The sequence below is a fragment of the Strix aluco genome, chromosome 1 (genome assembly GCF_031877795.1).
Source record: "Strix aluco isolate bStrAlu1 chromosome 1, bStrAlu1.hap1, whole genome shotgun sequence".
Taxonomy (NCBI): Eukaryota; Metazoa; Chordata; class Aves; order Strigiformes; family Strigidae; genus Strix; species Strix aluco.
The window spans coordinates 47175624-47199859 of record NC_133931.1 but is presented as its reverse complement, the minus strand read 5'-3'; the positions used below and the strand labels follow the sequence as shown (position 1 = coordinate 47199859).

The following is a 24236-nucleotide window of genomic DNA, read 5'->3' as shown; positions in this document are numbered from 1 at the left end:
AACAGCACAGCATGGCTCTTGCCTTGGGCCTTATGATAAATTACTGATTTAGGCCTTGTTTCAGTAGTCAATCTTGAGAATCTCCACCTCCTCTATTTGCACCTCCCCACCCACTCTCAGCCAACATTTTCCTTCAAATGAAAGACGGTTTCCCTTGGGAAACAGCATCACCGACTCCTTCAGCCTGCCACAGAGGATGGGACCAGAGAGAATATCGAAGGATCCTTTGCTTTGCTGTACCACCTCCATAGATCACAGAGTCATATAATGGTTTGAGTTGGAAGAGACCATAAAATTAATCTAGTCCCACCCCCCCTGCCATGGGCAGGGACACCTTCCACTAGATCTGGTTGCTCAAAGCCCCATCCAACCTGGCCTTGAACACTGCCAGGGAGGGGGCATTCACAACTTCTCTGGGCAAGCTGTTCCAGTGTCTCACCACCCTCACAGTAAAGAATTTATTCCTTATATCTAATCTAAATCTACCCTCTTTCAGTTTAAAACCATTACACCTCATCCTATCACTACACTCCCTGTTAAAGAGTCCCTCCCCATCTTTCCTGTAGGCCCCCTTTAAGTACTGGAAGGCCACTATAAGGTGTCCCCAGAGCCTTCTCTTCTCCAGGTTGAACAACCCCAACTCTCAGCCTGTCCTCATAAGGGACATGCTCCAGACCCCTGATCATCTTCCTGGCCTCCTCTGGACCAGTTCGAACAGGCACATGTCTTTCTTATGCTGGGGGCCCCAGAGCTGGACACAGTACTCCAGGTGGGGTCTCACAAGAGCAGAGTAGAGGGAGAGAATCCCCTCCCTTGACCTGCTGGCCATACTTCTCTTGATGCAGCCCAGGATATGGTTGGCTTTCTGGGCTGCGAGCACACATTGCTGGCTCATAGTCAGTTTTCCACACACTAATACCCCCAAGTTCTTCTCCGCAGGGCTGCTCTCAATCCACTCATTGCCCAGCTTGTATTTGTGCTTGGGATTGCCTCGACCCATGTGCAGGATCTTGCCCTTGGCTTTGTTGAACTTCATGAGGTTTGTCCGGGCCCACCTCTCAAGCCTGTCCAGGTCCCTCTGGATGGCATCCCTTCCCTCCAGACTGTTGACTGCACCACTCAGCCTAAGATAGCTCAAGGCACAGAACCTTGCTTGCTAAGCCTGCTCCTAAGAGAGCTCATTTGGTACATGCCTGATCCCAAAAGTGAAGCACTGCATAATAAACTCCAGAGCCTAGGATGCCCCTGCTGAAATTAGATTAGCTGAAAATCTGAAGAAAATAAAGGTAAAAAACTTCAGTGGAAATGAAGTACAGGTTATGTCATGTTTATTCTTTTGTTGCTGCATATCCCCTCTAGTCTTTTCAAAGCTAGTTCCTTTGCAGAGGCCAGAACCTTGCAGAACATGGCTACTGATCATTTTTGCTGCTTCCTCACTGACAGGCAGTACAAATGGAGGAGTCTGAATATCTGACCTTTCTTCCAAACAGAAACAATATAAACCACAAGAAAACAATGTCATCTTTTTCCATCCCAAGAGCAGTTTTGCCTGCAGGTAATGGTGCTGAATGAACCAACGTATTACTGAAACTGATACATGATGACAAAGGCGTAGCAGTACTTACTACTGAACTAGAAGGATGCAAAGCAGGAGAAATTCCTCCTTCGCGGTGTATTCCTCTCATTCAGAACAAGCCTTGATACGCCTCAGGCAGCTCCACTTTTATGATCACAATCAAGCATTTTTCTCTTCATTTCTCATACTTATGTGTACTGTCCTCAAGAAATTATCTTAGTGAAACATTCCTATAGGGAGAGACATTTCTGTTCCCGCTTGCCAACATGACATTTTCAGTGACTCTGATGGGCAACACTTTCAGCTGGGATAGATCAGCATTACTCCATTCAGTGCAGGAGGACTGTAGCACCAGAGCACCAACAGAGAAAATTTTTAAACTCATGAATCAAATGTTTAGGGAGCATGCAGGGGAAAGTGTGTGGGAGTACTGGAGCAGTGCTTGTGCCAGCTTTGCAGATTTATTACTACAATATCATCACGGTCAACATAATTAAACCTCCCACTATAGGTCTCTTCGTCTACTGCATTACAACTGGTATCACTCCCACCACTGACAGCATATTTTCTTGACACAATCCAGCTTTCCATACACCTGCTAGCTCTGGAGTATGGAGATGCAATTACTGAAAAAGGCTTTATTGGAAAACTGTGGGGTATGATTTGGACTTTTGAGATCCTCTTCCTACTTCTCTTCTGACCCACACTTTCTTTTAATATTACATATATTGGAGTATGTGGCAGGGGGAATGGAGAAAAGCACTTTACATTAGATTCTAAATGAAATACTTCTTCATTTAGAAACAGAAGATGACAGCCTAGACATGAAGCATTTGAAGTCAGTGCTGAATTAACTTCCTCAAGTTTCAACTAATTAAAAATGTCTGTGTGTTCTTGTTTGGAAAAGAAAAAAATAAGCACACTGGAGATTCCAGCATATTGCCATATTTATAGTATGGTGTATCTTCCACAGGTAAATTCTAGTGGGAGTTATACATAGCTGTCTTTTACAAAAACTATTTTCTTGTCTGTTGGAGAGTGAGCAATTATCTTTTTGCACGCACTTAATGACTGGTTCTTCTTTTCAAAAGTAGGTTCAGATATTTTAAAGATATTTTGCCCTATGTTTGAGACATCTGATTGCTAGTTATTTAATTTCAAATCTGTGTTAAAACTTGAACTGCATGTTTGTGAAAACCCAAATTCTTTCTATGAATTCAATGCAGGATGTCTGGTTGTCTGCTTTTGAACACTGCCTCAGGTACAACTTGACTTTTACAGTTCAAAAAAAAAGGAAAAAATATTTTAAAAATAAAAGGTATTTTTTTAAAAAATGTGACCTCAGCACCCTGCCTCAAACTATTTAGTAGAAAGAAAATGTTTTGCTACTGAAGAAGACCAGCTATAAATTTTTGACAGAAGTTGGTGCACATCCTTTAACTCCAGTATTTTAAAAGATTCAGTAGATAAGAAGTGATGCTTTGGGGTATGGCCTTTTGATTCCACAATCATCAAACCAGAGTGGCATAAGCCATTGGAAAAACAAAGAAATGAACTTTGACTGGCCTTTGGAGGATGCACTTTCTTATTTGCTTCATTAATGGAGACAGTAAAACTGAAGCTTAATATGAAATACCATGTGTACCAAGCATGAAATTTGTGCACTGCAGTACAAATCTATTCCCCAAATATTCTCATTTCAGGGGAGGATTCTTCTGGCACAATGCCTGGGCTGCTGGCCACAGCCTGCTTGGCTGCCTTGCCCTGTGCCTAGCCTCTTTAGCAGCTGGTGCTGCTCCCAGGCAATGCACTCGGCTCCTGCTCCCACAGCTTATTATATATTTTATTTTTTTCTTAGAAAAATATGTTTCTAAATTTAGTTTAGGGACCTCAAGCCAGTTGTTGAATCACAAACATGTTCTGGCTACCAAACATAAGCAGTCTGTGCGTACATTTCTACATATATTTTCCGCGTGGTGAATTGCACTGTTCTAACTGAGGAATATAGCTCAATCCATTGTGCAACTGATGTTTTGAATTTAGGAGTAATTTATGATTGTTTAAAGCCTTCTACATCTAGTAATTCATTAACCAAAACTAAAATACACCACTCTTGAAAAATAAGAATTTGCACATGCATAGTGGGTTTGCATTGATTTCATTAAACTGGCCCAAACTCTGAGTGACCACAGGGATTTACTCACCAGAAATATTATTCCCTCCCTGTGATGTAGGCAGGAGGGTGTGTGCAATGAAGTCGATAGCTAAACACAGGAAAGGAAAAACAAAATCATGTTTTTAACATACTTGTCTCTATGCTAGAAACATGTGAAGGCAAGAAAATTCTTCACATTTAATATCTTCTTGCTATATGAAAGAGAGGGATAAGTAAAAAGCTCTCTATTCCTGGCTTTCAACATGGGAGCAGGAAGAACAAAAGCCCTGACTTCAAAACCTCCATCTTTGGGCCTGAGGAGAGAACTTCTATACCTACATTTCGACCAGCCTTTCCTCTTCTGCCTCCTTGACAGGAGATGGATATTAAAGACACAGAGAAGAAGGTTGTTCCAGTCCCTGTTCATTTTCATTCCACTTATGACAGGAAGGGGGATAAGGTTGTTCAAAAGTTCCTGTCCGAGAAACAACCTGACACTCCATTTTTGAGTCTTCAGTTTTATCAACCTTCGGAACAGAAAACTTACACTGGCATCAATTTTACTTCACATTCAAGATATTATTGCAGCTCAGGGTGTTCAAAGTGTTCTCTGAAATCAGCAGCTTGAAATTCAACCATATATGCTCAGCACGAAGAGCCTGGAAAAATAAAGCATTTTCTAATTTAACGATCTCTGTGTTGAGGTGAAAAATTAGCTGCTCACCTTAGGGCCTCACTGTAAATCCAAGGCATGAAATTCTTTGCAATTGCATGCCTTGCACATTAATCCTTTCCAATACATGTGGCAAATTTAACGTAGGTTGGGCTGGAGCGTGGAGGGAGGGGGGTTGCCCTGTGATACTCAGCAGTCCCTTCCAGCTGCATCTGCTAATGACAGAACCCTATCCAGCACTGCTGAAATCAGGAATTTTGCCACTGCCTTGAAAGGCAGCAGGATTTAAAATTACAATGCATACTGCTTATTTTCTTCCCCTTGACAATATGGCCAGTGCATTCTGGGTAGGAAGCTAAGTTTCCCAATACTAGTACATAATTTGATCTCTTGACAATAATCCACATGCAGCTAAACGGTGCCTGCATAACATTTTGTGCCTCAGTGGTTAAAGCATATCATTTAGAACCACAAAAGCAAACCAAAGACCAACTCAGAAGTAAAATAATCATTAGGTCGAGAAATGATGGAAATGAATAAGGCCTGAAATGCAAACTAGCATGTGGGTATCCAAGGACGTTACAGTCGTCTTAGTGATCGTTTTGAACACAGATAAAAAAGGATAAAGTACTGAAGTACAGAAATCACTCTGATCCCTATTAAATACCAAATCACAAAGAGATGTCTGAATACAAAAAGCTATTATTAATAAAGCTTCTGTAGTGTAAGAGGCATTGAGCTCTTTGAAAGTTAAAGTGACTTTTGCCTCCTGTGGTTTTTGGGATACCAATTTCTATTTGTTTGCTTTATGTTAAGTGAACTATCTGCTTCCCTTTGCTCTTTTCTATTATCTAAGACTCCGTAAGCCTCCCATTCTGAAGTAAAAATCACTCTGAGCTGGAATTTTTCAGGTCGTATGTAAATATACAGCAGAGCAAGGACATGGCCCCATCCCTCCGTACTGCTGCCACTTGTGGTCAGCACGGATGAAGCGCCTTTTCTTTCCCATCCTCTAGAGCAAATTAGGCTTTGTGAAACCCAAGAGGAAGGGAACTCCTGATGCTTTCTCCTCCACCTCTAACAAGGATGTATAGTTGGTGTGCTTTTCCTGTGTATTGAATAGCTGTGGCAAGGACTCCACTTCCTTGAAACAAAACCACTTTTCCGTGCTCTCTCTGAATTTGCAGCCTTCTGCCACAGAAGCACTGCCTTATCAGGGCATTCTCCACCGTTCAGTGGGAGATATTTTTGCATAATTCCTTTTTCTGTAACCAATATTGTCCAAGTCTGCCCTTGATACAAAATCAGACAATACAAGTAACAGAAGAAAGAGAGCATTTAAGAACCCTACAATTTGTTCCTTCCTGCTGGCAGCTGCAGCACGCGTTGATCAGGAAAGAGAACAACAACATACATACAGGGACACAAATATATATCCTTCTTTCCTGCTGTCTGAAGGGTAATACAGGAAATACCTGCTCAGTGTCAAGATTTAGAAGCTGTGCATTAGTGGCACAGCTGAAACAAATTCTCTGTCCTCAAAATATAAAGGTTTTAAGGTCTCTTCCCCCTCACTGCTGAAAGCCACATATAGTGATCCTGCAGTGGAGGTCCATGCCCTCAATGCAATTCAGATTTTTAATTAGTTTCTTCCAAAACAGTTTTACAATTACCTGTAATTTGTCCATCAGTAATTTCCTTCCTTCTTAATCGAGACACAAACTGCTCCTGGTCTGCAACAGCCAGACATTTTTTCTGTTTAACAAAACTGTGCTTGAAGAGTCTTTCTTTAGGTCAACCCCCTTGTTACATGCAGAGAAATGGCACCAGAAATTGTATGGAGGCAGATCATTAACATCTCCTTACAAACCTCAATTTCTTTAAAAATGAACATTTAGGAATTAGATATAAATGGAAGGAAACACAGTAGTGGTGATTTCCAAGTGGCAGTACATGTGCACTTTTATTAATATTCAGATGTATTGCATTAGCACAGAACCTGTACCCCGGTCTGCAACCGGCACTTGTATCAAGCTGCTCTATTCAGGTTGCTGCTATGACAACTATCCAGAGGCAAATGTCAGGTCAGCTCCCAGCATATGTGTCTAGGCCATAATTGCTTTGTCAGAAACCTAATAGCCACCTACTCCTACTCCTCTAACAGCTAAAAGCAATACTGTTAAAATTACTAAATATTGCAATATTCTTAACACCCTATTCATATGCTACCAAAGCACTGAAAACTTTACATTTGCCTTCCTTTTATCCCCCAAACTAGAATACAGGTGAAGAATGTGTTTAAAGTGCCTATTTGCAAATTTATGTTCATTTATGTTTCAGTGTAAACCTGGGATCATTAAACTTTCTCTTCCTTGGGGTTTAGATATTATCTTTCACTCCACCATGATGATTATTGATATTTAATTTGCCTGGTTACAAATCACAGCATGGAAAAAATTATAGCTGTCATCTTGATGAGAGGTTTCTTAAAAACTGCATTCAGTGTTTATCATAAAGAACTGCTTCATAGCATCATAGTGCATGACAGTCTGTGCACAGTGCGTGGACTTGCTCTTATCAACTTGAAAAGCTCAAATAATTGAAGATTTTTTTTACTGAGTTTAGCTTTTATTATTAAAGAAACTGGTAGCTTTCACGAGACTCAGAAATGTAACCCACACATTTATCGTAATCTTATTTATCCTAACATTACATCATATCTTTTAACCTTATTATTAAAAAAGACATTTAACGTTTATATTGAGGGAACTTTATTGAGATGCCTAGCAGAGAGTGAAATAATTCAAGCAGAGATAGAGATGAAGTAATACTCTTGCAACTTCAAAGTTGTCTTGCATCCATCTCCAAATACGAGCTCATGTGAGGAATTAATGTAAGTCTGCATATAACTGGTTTGTTCAGTGAAAGGGAAATTGTCTCCCATGTGCACTTGGAGATTAACAGATATCCTAATAGCTTCATTGTATTATCTTCCATTTGCCTTGTAGATAGTCATAAAGAATAGTTGAATTAAATCAAACTAAAGAAATTATGAATTTTACAAGAAAAGTACTATTCTGATGTCTGTGCAGTGAAGGTATGAGGACAACACCTTTGTCAGGCTATAAAGTTGTATGACTGTTATTTTCAGCTAGTCTCTGGAATGAAAAGAAACTGTACTCTTTAAACTCCCATTAAAAAAAAAAAAGAAAATGCAGAAAACATTTTCCTTATTATGTATATTCTATAAAATATTGACTGACAAGCACTCTGTGAAGAGCCTACTGATTTAAAAAGCACCAGCTCTGCCTGAGAAATGCCTTTGTTAGGACGGGAGATATGTAAGATAACTTTCATTTTCTTCTGAGCTTAAGCTCTCTTTGGTCTCAACTAGTTACTTGCTACGTAACTACAAAAGAATCATACATTGCATGTCTGACTACTTGGATGAAAGGATGTGTATGTAACTCACTCCTTTGGTTGACCAGAAAGCTCTGCATGCTATCGTAGCCCCTCCATGAATTATTCACTGAAATGGAGGTCAAATTGCTAAAATAACATGGACTGAATCCAGGAGAGAATCCAGTCCACTGGCTTCACAGTCATATGTGACCACTGTTGTCCTATCCACAAATATAATAATGAATTCTCAGAGGTCCAGATTCCTAACTGGTACAAATCAATGTGGTGCAAATGAAGCTACATCAATTTTCTAAATGATCTAGTTGATTATACACGACATGTCCATAAAAAGGTTCATACACTTCTACAGACATACTACTCTGTGATTCAGTTCTTTTCCTGCTTTCCCATATTCATCCTTCTTCTTTGCTCCCAGGTGCTGACATTTTGCCTTGATCGCCAAAGACTTCTTATTTCAATTAGAAGAAAAATGCTTAGTCATTAATTTTACATCATGATAGCATGCAAAAAGAATTAATTCTAAAAAACAAAACAATGAAACAAAAGGCAGCTGTTATAAAATATACTTGTGTCCAAATAAAGGTGAAGGCAATTTTTTTCTAGTATCATTCTTCCTTGCTTTTCCAAAGGAAGATTTCACCTTTTCATCTTCCTTAGGAAAAATAAAGGGGCAGGTCTGTCACACACCGATGTATATAAACTACTGTTTCCTCTTAGATCTTCCCTTGAAGATTTTTCACAGGTCTTTTTGATTTCAGACAGGACAGTAACAAGACTAATCCACCTCCACTTTCCACAAAGTACCATAGCCCAACAGTGCTCCAGGCTGTTTTATGATGAGGTTTTATAAAAACTATACCACACACATACCTGTTCCAAAAAAGCAAAGACTGGTAACCATTAAAAAATGGTTAAGCTCTTAAAACAAAACTTCCATTTCTGTGATCGACAACAAGTAGAGCCACAGAGCCGAGGCCTCTGCAGCAGCAGCCCACAAAACAGGCATCCCAACCTCTGTTCACTGCCCAGGACAGTAATGAGTGGATGACTTTTTCCAGATTTTTCTACTTATTTAGCCATTCTTCTTTTGCCAACCAAGACACAACTTGGTTTGTAAAGTGAAGGACACAACAAAAGAAGTCATCCTGTTCAGCACACATAATGAATGCATGTAAAAAAGGCTGTATTTTAGCTCTACTTAATTTGTTTCATGACTGTCTTGTTGACAGTAGTCCAGAACTTCCACTTCAGTGAAACTGCTTCACACTGAATATTGTTAGAGATGTAATTTTCCCAGGAGAGCATCCCAAGATATCACTCAGAAGCACAGGAAATCTTAAGGATTCAGATAATGCCTCTCCTATCTTTGACTGAAGCAAGTCATGAAGGTCAATCCAATTATTGTTTCTATATTTTTTATCAACTGTGATGAAAAAAGTCCTCAAAATTCAAGATTGGAGTAATTCTTTTTCAGTATCCAGACTCAGCAGAGATGATTTGGAGAGCAAGATAAAAGCTCTGCATTGCCTCTGTACCCACTGCCTGATCTGGCCTGAGGAAGATCAACCAAATCTAGCCCTGTGCCATGAGCATTACACTGTTTGGCAGTAGAATCAGTAAACCTATAAAATTTCAATATATAAATCTATAAAATTTGTGCAAGGGAATAAATTATTTTTACTACCAGGCAAAATTAAAAAGTGTAAGAGACAGAACTCTTCAGTCGGGTAACAGGTATCAAATATATAACTTCTCAGCACTTAAGCTACTGGCCAACCAACAGAGCTTGATCTCAAGATAATGAAAATGCACTGAAGCTAAAGAGAACACTTGAGTAACATCTAACACAGTCAGACAGCCAAACCATTATAGTCCAAACTACCATGACCTAGTAAACACATTTATATTCCTTACAGAGAAGTCTCAGAAACTGACAATGCTTTTACTGTTGTTGTTTTAAAAGCTATGGGAAGTTACTAGTTTCATGACAGATAAGACCACATTGATAGTCCCATTATGAAATAAATTCATTGCCATGAAAGAAAGAAACTTTAAAAATAAGTAATTGATGCCAGTGAGACCAGCTGTCATGAACTTATTTTTAAAATTGGAATTTTGTGGGCAGAAATTTTCAGCCTTGAGTTAGGAAATACAAAGATCACGTGAGTGGAATTTAAGGCATACAGGTAGAAGGATGGCTTCTTTCTGCTTTAGACTTAACTTTATCAGACTTAACAATATCCCGAGATCACGGCTATATTAAGCACTTCAGCTGTCAGAAATACTTCTAGAAAGATATTCATAAGGTGCAGAATTTGTGTGTGTGCAGACACACACACACTTTGGAGAGGTTTCTTCTGAAGAGATAACAAATCTGTGCACAGGATTATAGGTATGTAAAGCCAACCCTTCACGTTTAATACCTGTGAAAGAAACAGCTAATACTCATGACTATGGCCAATACTCTATCTGTTCAAAAGAAAAAATTAGCTCTTAGAAATTTCCATAGTTTTGACTTTTGTTTCTTTTTGCTGAGCAATAATTGAGATGGTTTTTTACCAAAAGACTGTTAAAATTAACACTGTAGGCAAAAACATAATTAGTTTGGAAATTCATATTATTTTACTGAAGTACAGACTTCCATTAGGGACATAGAGGCAACATGCTCAGAACTTCCTGCTCAGGGACCATGTTGTACCAGGGACAGGAGGAGAAACGGAGAAGAAGAGGAAAGAGCATAAACAAGACAAGAAAAGGAGTTCAAGAAGCTGCTGATGTTTTGTCTTAGCTTCAGGATTGGGTATAACACTGTGTTCTTAATACATTCATGTTTTATGGGTAATATTCTGAAAAAGGTGGTGGTGGGGATGCAAATTACATCTCACTTTGAGGCAGACCACCCCTCTGGAGAATAAAAGGCAGACCTTCACTGTGCTGCGTGCAAGAATAAAGCACCTTTAATGCAATGCTTCCAGTCAGCTCTGAGGGGAAGTGATGAATGAGTGCTCTTATCAGATCCTCTTAACAATCTACTTTCCAGGACTGTCTAATGCTTGTCCTCCATTGGTCTCTTGATATATTTTATGAAGTGGTAATTTTCATTATCCAAATCTTATTTCCACTTTCCTCCTCCCAAATTTCCACTGAAAGCCTGAGTTCACCCATGGGTATAATGCCCAATTTTGAAAATTTATGTTTAAAAAGGAAAAGTAGAGACATGCTAGCAAGAAAACAAGGCTGTTTTTTTTTTTTTTTAAAGCTATGGAAAAGTAAAAACAACATGCTGAACTGAACATTTTCAACCTTCCTCTGTTTAAGAAAAAAAATCCAATGAAAATATTTCATTTTGGATATATGTAAGAAAAATTAAGGAAATTTAAAAGTAAGTAAAAGGAATAAATAGGAAGAGGAGAAGGATAGAACCCTTTTATCTATAAGGCACTCTCCCTGGATGTGAAGATACAGGTCCACTTCCCATCTCAGCATAAGAACCGAGCACAGCAGTGTGTGTTAAATACCCCACTCAGAAATATTCTGGAATGCTTTGCTCTCGGTCTATTTTGCTAATGTCACATACTTGGAATAAATAATTAAATTTCAATGGAACTGGAGCTAGAATCAAGGTTTTCTCCTCTAATGACTTAACTATTTCGCCCTGCAGGGTAAATTTCTCACTATAAGTTTTATGAAGCTACCTAACACACATTCCCATATTATTTTCCAGCCAAAACTATTCAGCAAATCTATCCTGAATTCACAAATAGTTTTGCAAGCACCAAAGCTACATCAGCTCAGCTAATTTACTGCTTGCTGAATGAAATGGCTGGTGCTATTTGCAACTGTCTCCACAGTGTTCCCAGAACTCACTGCCAAAAAGAGGGCAGAGCTGAAGGAAGCATAATCCAACACCTGTTCTTCGTAGGCAGCTTTGCTACTTTAACATCAAGACTGTAATTAAAGTGATCAGTTTGGAGCCGTTATGCCTACAGATTTTTAATTCTGTAATGAAAAGTAAAGAAATACCTCTCCCCTCAACAAGAACTGTTACTAAATCCTTCTGTGATAGTAATACCACAAATAAAAGAAAAAAAAAATATGCTTTTAAAATTCTGTCTACAGTTTTAAAATTGTTTTTGTTTCAACAGGTCTCTGGCTCCCTCGAGAGTATTACAGGATTCTCATTTAAATCTCTCGAACACACTGCCTCACTCTGGCTGGACCAAGGAATTGAGCCACTAGTTTTGTGCAATGAAAGTAACTGATGTTTGCACAGGTCTTTTCTAGTTCTTGGGGTAAGCACATCGACTTCGTAGCTTTTTTTTTTTTTAAATTTAATTGTTACTGAAAAATCAGACAACAAATGAGAGAATATAAAACCTGCAGAATCTGAATGAGCTTTACTTCTAAACTAAGCCATACTCAACATTACAGTGCTTTGACATTCCATGCTATTTGTAAATTTTAAGGCAAATATACCACCATAATGAAAATACTAGCCAAAAATATAATAGTAAAAAGAAATAGCAATATCTACTCCCAGATGCTAAACTATCAATGTTCTAGGGATAGTAGTAGGAATCCTTTATTCAGTCAGGGCATGATGGAAAGAACTCAATGGACTATGTATGAAAGGAAAATGCTCTTTTACACAAAGTTCATCTAAGATATTACTAAGATTTGACTTTGTGATAGCCATGAAGAGAAATAAAGCAAACAGACTCTGCAATAGGATGTTAGACATTCACTGCATCTGTGGAGCAACTAAATAAACTCTGGAATGAACTACTGGTTTGATTTTAAAAAACAAAGAAAACATGCAATTCTCAGCAAATTAAAAATTATGAAATCCTAACACGCGTCATAATAGGTGAATAATCACACAAGAAAAAATAAAATAAATATTGATATGAGCTTTAAAAACTCACTAATAAGTTAATTGACAGCATTTTGCTATATAACACAATAACTTTTCTGTTTCCGGCAAATACGTATTTTCAGAAACTTACACTATTTCACCTTATATTTACAAATGCATACACATTTTGAAAGATAATATGTGCACAGATAAACAGACTGACTCATGGATACATGCACCATTTCTGTTATTTATGTAAATTATATATACTGTATGTTCCGTTCCTTTTAATTCTAGTTTCAGATTACACACTATGCCTTCAAAATCTACAACCATTAAAAAGCAAATATACAGTTTTATCCAGCTAGACATTATAAATATATTAGACACCCTCATTCAGCTTATGTAAATATAGACAAAGACATGCTTGTGTATTCATTTAAAGAACTACAGCTTTTGTATTTTAATTATTCTTGCTAGCAAGAAACATATAAGGGATTGCACCACCCTTCTGCATGGCATCCTATGTAAATGAGTCCAGTGCATTTATAAATATGGATGTGGTAGACCCCCAAACAACACAGTACCTGCTGTCTATCCAACCGCATCCTTTTTGCAGCATTTCTGCTTTCACTCTCACAGGCGGAAGCCAGGATACTCTCTGCAACTGCTGAAGTAAGGTGTGAGGGAATAGGTCGTGACTATGAGAGAAAAAAGAAACACAGAAATTATTTCTAGCATAATCCACGATATCCTTTTTCAAAGCACACAATACCATCACCTAGGCAGGAAAGTCCACTCATTGAAATGCAGTTTATACCAACAAAACAGGGAAATGGAACTTGTAAAGATGAAAAATGAAACTAGTTAGATGTTAAAGCTGCAGCTGATCCATAAATCCACGAGAAGCCCTTTCCCCCCACAGCTCTATTGTCCAGTGTGTTTAGTCTGGCTCATTAAACTGTACTTTGAACAGACAGTGGCATATTCTCTGCGTTCCAGCAGCACTCTGGCCGTCTGATTCTTGTTAAGAAAACTGAAAGGCTTTTTATCCTGTACAGCATGTGACAGAGATGAGTAGTGGTTTTTTTATAGTCATAAAAAAACAAAACAAAAAAACCCAAGTGATAGGGTTGAAACATCACTCAAAACATAACAGATTGTCAGAACATTTCAGAGCAGTCTCAATCTGTAGTATATGAGTATTTGCATTCCTTGCTGCAACATGACTGATGTGATTAAAATGATGTAAAAAAAAAAATCTGTTTTTCTTTTGATAATGCCAGCCTTCCAACACTGTAGATATTTTGTGGTTCAACTAGATATGGTTCACTTTTCCAATCTGAAACCTCTTATTACTAATTTCATAGCATTTACATGTTTTAGGTTAAAGGTGCAATGAATCCCCCAAAACCAAGGGAATGCCAAAATCTTTTTAGTTTCATTGGTTATGAAAGCCAATATGATCTTCCCTACCATTTCATTAAGAAGACTATTTACACACCTTTTTCTCCTAATTACATGCATAACAATCTTTCTGGAGGATGAAGCTCACAATAAAACTAATCTTCTTCATTAATATACAAAGAGATATCTGAACTACCAAGAAAATAAAGAAAATGGGGATAATAACACAGATACTGATATACATACCAGAGACTGCAATTTATTGAACCAGGTTCTGAACTTCCATAAATTTTCAAAGCTTCACTGAACTCAAAAGTACTATATAAATTTATACCTACTGAGGAACTGGCCAAGTGTGTGGGTTTTTTGGTTGGATTTTTTTGTTTGTTGTTGGTTTTTTGGTTGTGGTTTTTGGGTGGGATTTTTTGAAGAGTTACCTTCTTACTCTCAAAAGCATAAATATGAACCTGCTATGAAATGTCACTGAGTTTTGGAAGAAAGTTTGGAGTATTTCCATTCAGTTCTTAGACAACCTTAGAACAGATTCATTATATTGGCTCAACTGATTTTATGGTTTTCGTAACATTCCAGAAACTGAGGAGCCAACCATTACTAATATTACCTTTTTACCTTTAAAAATTAAAGTCCATTTATTGACTTTGGATGTGCCCTGCAGAATGCCAATTTTTAATCTGACGTTGTACTTTCTCTAATGCATGGGACTACAGTCTGTCTGGGACCAGAAGCCAAACTAGCTTTTAGAAGTTGACAGGGATTTATGGGTCTTCCTCACTAGTGCAATAGGCTTATTTCTCCCTAGTCATACCTGAATGAGCTCTCTGGCATCAGTGTAACAGCTGCGTAAGAAAGACAATCAGAGGCTGCAACACTACAATAAAATATATTTGGATTGATTTGACAGAACAAACTATTGAACTTGTTTCCAGTTTTGAAAATAAATCAGTCTAAGAGATGAAGGACACTGATGCTAAACCCTGGTGTCGCTACAGAAGTTAACGTTACAGTTAACAGACACCTTCCTCAGAGCTCCAGAGGAGGGAGTCTTTTAGAAGGTGACATATGAGACAAAAAATGTTCTAACCAAAAAGTAACATGACCCAAGTTTCCCCATCTTATTTGTTTATGGGAGAGAATAAGTTTATTGAAGTGTTTTATAAAATAAAAAATAAAGAGTTACCATAAAAATCAAGCAGTCATGCTTTTCTCTGAAATGCAGTGCAGTGGTTATGTGTTCACTCTTGAAATATTGAACTCTAAGTTAGTATGTATACAAATGAGGAAACCTCCAAGTAATGGAGTACCTTCCTCTTGAAATATGTGTTAACTCATAATTTCTCTCACTCATCACTGCAGCTGGCTGTTGATATGTTCATGTCAAGAACTATCTAGAGTGAACCTTAGGGAGAATGTAATGAATGCACAGTTGAGTCACCTGGGGAATAAAACACTGTAACAAAGCACCAGAGAAAAATCATCTGATTAAGGTTTGGGCTCCATCAACTTAACTCAGGCAGAGCTCTAGTCTGGCACTGACTGAGAAGATGAACACAGTCCTCTGTCACTAAATGTAGAGCTGTTAAAAAGAGGATTTTCTGTTCCATGAAATGCCATATCCGTGAAATGTCAAAAAGATCAATTTTGAAAAGACTTGCCTAAGAGGAAAAATTGCTTTGAAATAACCACTTTTTCAAAAATGTTTTTAAATAAACCGAATTAATAGCCTCATCTTCTAAGCTCAGAGGCCCCTTCTGGCTTAGCTTAATTTCCTCGTCTTCTATACTTCTGGTTATTCATGATCTCTGTCATGACTACCAGCTATAAAACCACTTCTGCAAGAAGCTCAAGTATCCCAGTCCTTGTGGGGTTCTGAACATTTCTCAACTCCCTATCTGAGAGTGAGACAGAAAGGCCTTGGGAAACATGGCAAAAGCAACATCATTCAATTCTGCAGAAGGGAGTCAGCAGATCTCAGCCAAACCAGCATTTTCTAGGTTCCCAGACTCCCCTCTGCAGAGCTGAGAGCTGAGTGATGGTTCCTGCATGTTTGGGACTACAGCAGGAAATGTGGGAGCCAAGCAGTCCTTATTTCCAAGGGCTTCCAGGCTCCCCCAATCCCTGGATCCATAACCTGCCCACTGGACTAGCAGGAAACCAGATGTCATTTTACTGAATTATGTCAAAACAGAAACTTTTGACAAACTAATATTTCTTAAAGGGGAAAAAAAAAAAAAAAAAAAAAAAAGGCATTATCAAAAAAATCCCAACCAGCTTTAACTTGCAGAACACACCTAGTGTTGTTTGATACATTACATTCACAGCCCCAGTCTGGTATTTCTTTCACTTCACAGTGATGTAAAGCAGGAAATAACTATGCTGAAACTACCCATGTGTAAAACAACAGAAAAGAAGCAAGCCTCTAAACTTTAGTCTACCAAAACAAGAGATTTACATGGCAAAATTAGAAGGCAGGATAACATTTTTGTTGTTTTGAACCAGTGACAGAAGAGGGGCATGTCAAAATTTTATAGTGACTTTCAGGTGAAGAGATGAATAAAACTTAGAGGGAATCTGGAAAACAGCTTAATACAGACCTTCTGAGAAGAATACATGCCTCTGTCCATCACATAGCAGCGGTATACGGAATTCCTTTGTGTTTACTTGCAAAGGCAATACCGCGTGTGACTGCACTAAAACAGCAGCCACTTTTTGAACACACAGTGGTTTTTGGTTTTGTACATCTCTTCAGCTGACACTCAACTAATGTTCAGCCTCTAACATGATATAGGCAACAAGCATTTTGACAAAAGATGTAAGGGAAAACTGCTAGATTTCACGTACATGCGGATGCCTCTGTTTTTAACATCTTTTGAAGTGACTGACATTCAGGATGTGGCTGAAATTCCCTCAGTAGCCCAAGGGAAATGACCAACCACCTCCAGTCCTCTCATATTTGAAACTGCATTTAAAGGTTATTTAAACCTGATTCCTGAGACCACCACAGAGCCTGTAGATGATGATGACAACAAACATACCATATTGGACAGGAACTTCTGCATGGTTTTAAGAGAGATCATTTTCATGCAAATTGATATGAAGACTTTATACATTTATCCCTTATCTCTTTCTGAAGAGTGTAAAAATTATTGACAGATATACTTTTGCAGATTTCTTAATGAGAAATCAAATTAGTCAATACTTCTTTGTAGTCAAATAACTGTTGGCCTTCTTCAAAGAACATTAAAGCTAGTGAAGATCTTTCCATGGCTTTGGTGGGCTTTAGATCTGCCTCTCAACAATCAAAGCATCTTACAACAAGACTTTCTGGAGTTATGGAGTAGTCCTGCAAGACTGCTGATTTTTTAGTAGTTGAAATCAGAAATCCTTGGCCCAGATCCTCTAGAAATTAATTCTATTAGTATAATCTCTGATTCCTTAACATAAAAAAGACTAGCACTTTCAGTATGCTGTAAAATACCCATTTGCAGTACACCAACTGTATACAGTATTACCAGGTCTTTTGTTTAAAGTGAGGTACCTTTGCAGTATGTTTTTGGCATGTTCACACAATTTCTGTATTTCTATATGGAATCTAAAAAACCACTATGTTCTAATTTTAAAGGTATATTTTTGGTATAAATCTACCAATTATTGATATAATAGATGGATTATATTTCAGTCTAAGCCACTAGGAGCAGTATATTCACCAAAAAGAAGTTTGTGAGTACGTGCTGTCCTCCTGTGGTTAAAGATCTGTTGTCCTTAGCATTTTTTGTGAGATCCAGTATTTACTTATGACTAAAAGCCAAAGTTGTCATAGAGAAGCTTGGTCTAGATACTCTTACATGTTATCACCAGCCTGACTCAGTTCTGGAAAAATACAGCTATCTATTATGTCAGAAAATGGGCACCCATGCACACCCACTAAAATACCAAACATTATAACCTGACATTTGTGCATAAATACTACCTTCTAGTTTAGGCCAATTAACACTGAAAAGGAGATCTTCCAGTATAAGACAGTTGCAAGCAGATAAACATACAAGTTACTTCATTTTGTTCATAGAGATCCTAATACAAATGTATGAACTCTAATATAAATGTGTGAATGAGAAAATATTTTATCTATTACTCAAACTTGGAAAAAAATAGTTTCAAATTTTTCAAAGTGATTTGGCATCTGAAGGTGAAGAAGAATGCCTAAGATGCCTCACTGACAGTAACTGAGTTTTTCCAGAGGTACCACTAAGCACTTCTTCACATGTTGGGCTCCTAACAACATGAACATCCCCAGTGCTATCCTGCATGTCAGGTTTTTCCTCAGGTAAGACCAGTTCATTTCCAAGACGAAATATTGAAAATTTGTCACAACTCTTTCATAATAACTTACAAGATCTAACACAATGTGTTAAAATCCCCAACATATTTATAACAGTATGCAATACCTAAATAGCATTTTTCATAGAAAACATCCAAAATACTTTACAAGACAGGGTACACATTATCTTCACATGAGATTCTTTTTTACGCAGTGAAATGTATGACACAGATCTACCCTACACTACACAGTTAGTTACAAAGGATTCAGAAAGCTTTCCACAGAGTGTTTTTAAATTTACATACTGAAGTACAGTACTGCACTCTATTGGATGTACTTTTGTAATTGTTAGTACAGAATAGTGAAATATGAACCACCGGACTGGCATTTTAATGCTTGTAGCACTGCATTTCAGTCTTGGGTTTGATATATTTTGCTCAGTCTTGCAGTCGTGTAATACTCAACTGTAATACCTACTAAGGAATTCAAAGAAATAACTAGAAATATTTTCTTAAATGGCAGAAGAGGCTTTTTAAAACATTCAGTGATGTTCACATCACTTTTTGAAGTTTTCAGCTTTAAAGTACATTTAATTGAAACTTGTGTGTTGCACCTTGATTATGACAGCACCTAAATATATCCATATATATCTTAACTTATCCATATTCCTGTCTAAATGTTAAGCAAGTGACACAGTCCAATCAACCACTGTTCTGCTGCTGCTGTGCCAAGTGGGGCTAGCGGAAATTTTAAATGACTTATGTGAACAACAGAAAGAATATCCAGCTGACTTTATCCACCCAAAACTCAAGTATTCTGTCTAAACTAGTCATCTAGGCTTCTTTTTTGTTTCATTGAAAAAACAGGTATCTCCAGAAGTTGGCTCATGAGACAGCTGGGGATGAAACCCTCTGGATTGGTTCATCTAAGTGCTTCATTGATTGCTGAGGGAGCCCAAGTCACCTGATTTTTCTAGCAAACTTAGGTAAGATTACCTCTATCCCAAATCTATCTGGTATTTCAGAGTGACAGACAACCCCAGAAATCACCATGCTAACTCCTTCTAAGTTAGGTGGGGATTGAATTGAACACTCCAATAGCAGTTTACTAGCAAAACTCCAGAGGACTAGGAAACACTGAGTCTGATTTAACATTATTTCTTGTTTCTCTAAACAAATACACTGAACTGGCTCCCCATCCTTAAGCTACTGGCACAAACCAGCTAATCAAATAACACTGCAGCAGAGGTCTCAATCTAAATTAGAATCACAGCATAAGAAAAACTGATGTATTTACTACTTTTTTCTGATTTCAAGCTTACAAGTAATCAGGGCGAACATCCTTCTTCCCCAGATTTTTTTTTTCCCATAAAAAAGGGGGTTTCTTCTATACCAGAAATTATTGCCATTTTGGAGGGGATTGGTTTTTTCCTAAATTTAATAAAAAAAGTGAAACTAATGTCAAAATTGCATTCCTTTTTTTTCCTCTCTCACAGAATGTAGAAGACTAATCACTATCAGGTTGCTAGGTATTTTTCATTTTTTAGTTTTTATTCTTTTTCCAAATACCATGTCTTTTTCAAAGCCAACTTCCTCACATTTTCCAAGGTTACTGGAGAATGTGCAACTTTTTCTGCCACTCACTTTTCCAAAATTGCCTATACTTGCAATAGTTATTGAAAAGCAAAAGGTATATGAGACATTTAAAAAGCAGTTCTTAAAAATCACGCATACTCACTTAACTGTTTGGGGGGGGAGAATATTTAAGAGCCTTAGGGAAACTGCTTCTAGAATTATTGTTTTTAAGGATATGTGAGACCTAATGGTCAAAGTTTGTCTGAGAGTAGCTTTGCCCTTTTTCAACCAGGTAGCCCATCAGACTTATATAAGCTAACCACTGTCAAACAAGGGTGAGATGCTTAGAAAGGAAAGTGATCAATCAACAGAGTTTCGGGTATAGTACAAAGCAAGAATTCTATAACTATTTGTAGATCTTCATGTAACTGTTCTTGTGATAGTTTTCTTAATGCCTCCCAGCTTATGAATCAAGATTAGGTATGCATCCTTGAATCCACAGACCCTCATCTTCCTGAAAAAGCTTATGACCTTTCCAGGCATAAAAGGCCTGCGGACTGAAAAGCCACGTGACTGCAAGGTCAGCTGGACTATTCAGCACTAAATTCTGTAAATAACGAAAGCTTCCTCTCTCTAAAACCAAAACTTAAAAACTAGGTATCTATCCCGAGAAATCTTAATGAGGCAGATTTCAGAAAATGTACCCCCTTCTGAAAACCAGCCCCTACCAAAGTTGCTCAGTCACAATATAGAAGCAGTCCAAGACACTAGACACATTTAAAACACCTCGATCAACATGTGCACAGTTGGAAATTGTGAAAACACCTCTTACAGCCAATTGGCACAATCAGATGACAGAAGCAGTGAAAGATACAGAGCTTAGCTATTTGTTATTGAGGCTGGCAATAGGACAGAAGGAGCTGGGATGAACAATATCGGGATGTAACCGAGGAACTGTCTTCAGGCATAGTGTGACTCTTCTTCTCTGACACATTCAAACTTGTCTTCAGACAAGGAAAAGCATTTATGACTAGCCTTTCCTCTCGAATACATAAGAACATTTTGTTCTTTGATACTATTGTTTTCTATTACAGTAGTGCCTAGGAAGGAGTTTTGGGGGTTTTTTTAAACAAAACAAAGAATCTCTTTGTGAATGAGAGTTTAAGACCTTGCTCTTGCATTGGGATGCACATAGAAAAAATGGCATAACTGTGGAAAAGATACTGTAAGATGCAGTTTCAAAATGAATGCAGTGAGACTGATGATAGTAGATCATGAAGATGGGAAGATGAAGATAGTAGTAAGAAAATTTAATTATTAAGTCAATTCAACCTAATTTGATTATTTCTATCTTCCAAAATTTTTCTGGACTGTAACTAAATAAATACATACCACATATCCTCAGCAGCTGTCTACTATCTTTTTTTAATTGGCATTCTTCTGTAAATAAAGAGGCTGGGACAAGTCTAAAGGACAGATTTTAAAAACATAAGTGAAACAGGTCATTTGACCATTTCAGGGAGAAAATTCCTCTTGCATAGCATATATGGGTCACAAAACACTTAGTGTATACAAAGGAATTCTCATCAATATCAGTCCTTGAGAAAGAGGCAGCAATATTTTTTTTTCTTTTGTTTATGGGCTAATGAAGAGAAAAATAATTTCTTTAAGAACATCAAGAACTTTAAGAATTTCACAAAGTGCTACAGCACAGTGCAGATGGAAGCACAACCTAGAGATCCCATCCAAAAGCCAGTGATTTCAGGACTTGAAAAACTTCCCTCTCAATGAAAGATTCTGAGCAAGATCATAGAGTTTAGTAAGAGAACATTCTCAACAGTCCATAAGCAAGAGACAATGGGAGGAGAAAAAAAGTCTTACAATTCATGAGAAAAACCTTGACAGTGCCTTGCTGAGGGATATGCTTGTGTCAGAACGAAAATGGCACAATTACAAGCTGAACAGTCAAACGGGGAAGGCATTTCCAATGTAGAAAGGGAACTCCTCAAAGGAATATTTGTAACAGGGAGCTAGGCAAGCTGCCTTGGATTCCACACACAAATATCTGTCATAAGTAGAAGCAGAATAACTATAAGCAACCTCTTGAAAATATTAATACTAAGAAACACACTAATTAACAATACGAACACTCATGAAACTGAGCCCTTCCCATTGCCTCAGAACTAGAACTGGCCTGTTATACAGTAAGAACTGTCGTTTGGATTACAGATGGCAAATAACTGACAGAAGCAGGCCTCAGGCATGCTTTTTCATCTTTACCATGCAGTCTTACACTAATTTAACTTAGTGTTTACATTTTCTCTTCACTTTACAATATGATGCTGTAGAGCGCTGCACTGTTCCACACGCAGTCTGAACTGTCATATATGAGATAATTCTCTTTTTCTCTTGCAACTAGATGCTCAAAATGTAGCATTCTGAACCTGAACAAAATGAAAAACTTGTATTTAATATGTCTATAGCAAAAGACATCTCCTGTGGAGATTATTATCTGACATCCTATTTAATATAACAACGGTAGCACTATTGCTCCTGAGGAGATCATTATCCTGTTTTGCTGTATTTGAGGGTAACACCTTATTCAAATCAACACCAACATGTCCCTTCATGATTGTTTTGAACAAATGTTATTATCCAGACAGAGTGATTCTTTTCCACTGTCAAAATGGTAAGTAGATTTAAAATAATCATACAGTCAAGTGCCTCTGTCCATGGTAGCATTTTCTAAAACTGTTTATAATCAGGAGATGCTGATACAGTAATTTAGAAATCAGAAAATAATTAAAAATAATAAATGGGTATGTATTACATTTCAGAATTATTCAAGACATGGACATAAACCACCACTTATTCTCTTAGGATGTTAATGGGAGCTCCTCCAAAGACTTAGGTTAGTCTTTGGCTTATGTTCCTACCTGCGAATGGGGAAGCAGGACAGATTTCCCTTCAGGCACAAGAGGGCTGAAACCTTTGGCATGAGCTCCAGTGCCTTGTCATTTCCATTCATGGGCAGCAAAGTCAACATTTTAGAGGGTAATTTGTTTGTTCAAAAATAAATAAAGCCCATCATAAACTGTCATGGAACATTATAAAAATAGGGAATATTTCTGAATTATAAAGATTACCAGGATCATGTTCCCGGTAATGTCTGCTCCTTTTTGCCTCCCAGGAATAAATTTGATCCTGCAACCTTTATTCATATGAAAGTAACATTTGCAAATGTGCACTGAAGTCAAGCCAACCTAGCTCTTATGGGTCAGATAGTAAGTCCCTTATTTATATTGCAAAACAGTTGCACAAGTCTTTCAGATAACAAAAAATGAGTCAGTTTACATAACCGCTCATCAGTGTAAATAATGACAGTAATGAGGCCATAAATTGGAACAGTGAGGAGACTCGCTAGCATCGGCTAATTTTGTAAGTATTTTCGGTTGAAAGTACAGCAAAATAAAAATATTTGGCATCGTGAAAGCTGAACTTGATGTTGCTGAATTATTTTCATCCAGAGTGAGTAGATGCAATTTGATGCTACTTAGTGTATCGTAGAAAATATTTACTTTCTGCTTTTCCTTCTTTTATTTCGGAAGGCTATACGATCTGACACATACACCACCGGTCAGTCTTTGGCACTTTTATCTATACAGATGTCCTTTATTCTACCTGTCTCTCTTCATCTGTGCTTCCATTGTTCAGAAACAGTGTTATCCCAATATTTCAAATAATAATACCATGCAGTCCATTAGAATCACAAACACATACAAAAATTTATTTCATGTCTTTGCTTTTTGTGTTATCCAATAGTGGTCTTACCCTATAAATAAACCTGATATTTTGTTCTTAGAACTCTCAGCTAACATCTTAAACAACATATAGAAATCATAAGTATTCTGCAAAGACTGCAGGAAAGAGAAAGACAGAGAGAAAGAGAGAAACAGTAAAATTCAATTATCTCCAGTAATTTTTTAATGTAATCAATGGGTTTGCAGATGATTCATTTAAAAAAATGATATGTTTAATCAATAAATGGTATCTATTTGTAATGATGAGGTGATTTTGTTGTCATCTAAAGGCCAGAGAGATTGCTAAGACATAAGGTGTGTGGCTACCTAGTTTCTTCCAACTTTCCTGGGTTTTGCAAATACAAAAGTTTTTTAGAGATAATGAAGCTGCCAGTTGGTAAGAAAACTTATTATTACCCATTCTTGTGCTACTGAGT

At 37.5% G+C, this 24236-nt stretch overlaps 1 protein-coding gene across 5 annotated transcripts in view; it reads right to left on the bottom strand.

Annotated features, from left to right (window-relative positions):
* The window catches only part of NOL4 (nucleolar protein 4), a 200918-nt gene that overhangs the window by 22852 nt on the left and 153830 nt on the right, over positions 1 to 24236 (bottom strand). For all 5 annotated transcript variants that reach the window (XM_074819979.1, XM_074819996.1, XM_074819988.1 and 2 more), the window contains one exon: positions 13270 to 13383. In XM_074819979.1, coding sequence (XP_074676080.1) covers positions 13270 to 13383 — 114 coding nt within the window. The remainder of the gene's footprint in view (positions 1 to 13269; positions 13384 to 24236) is intronic.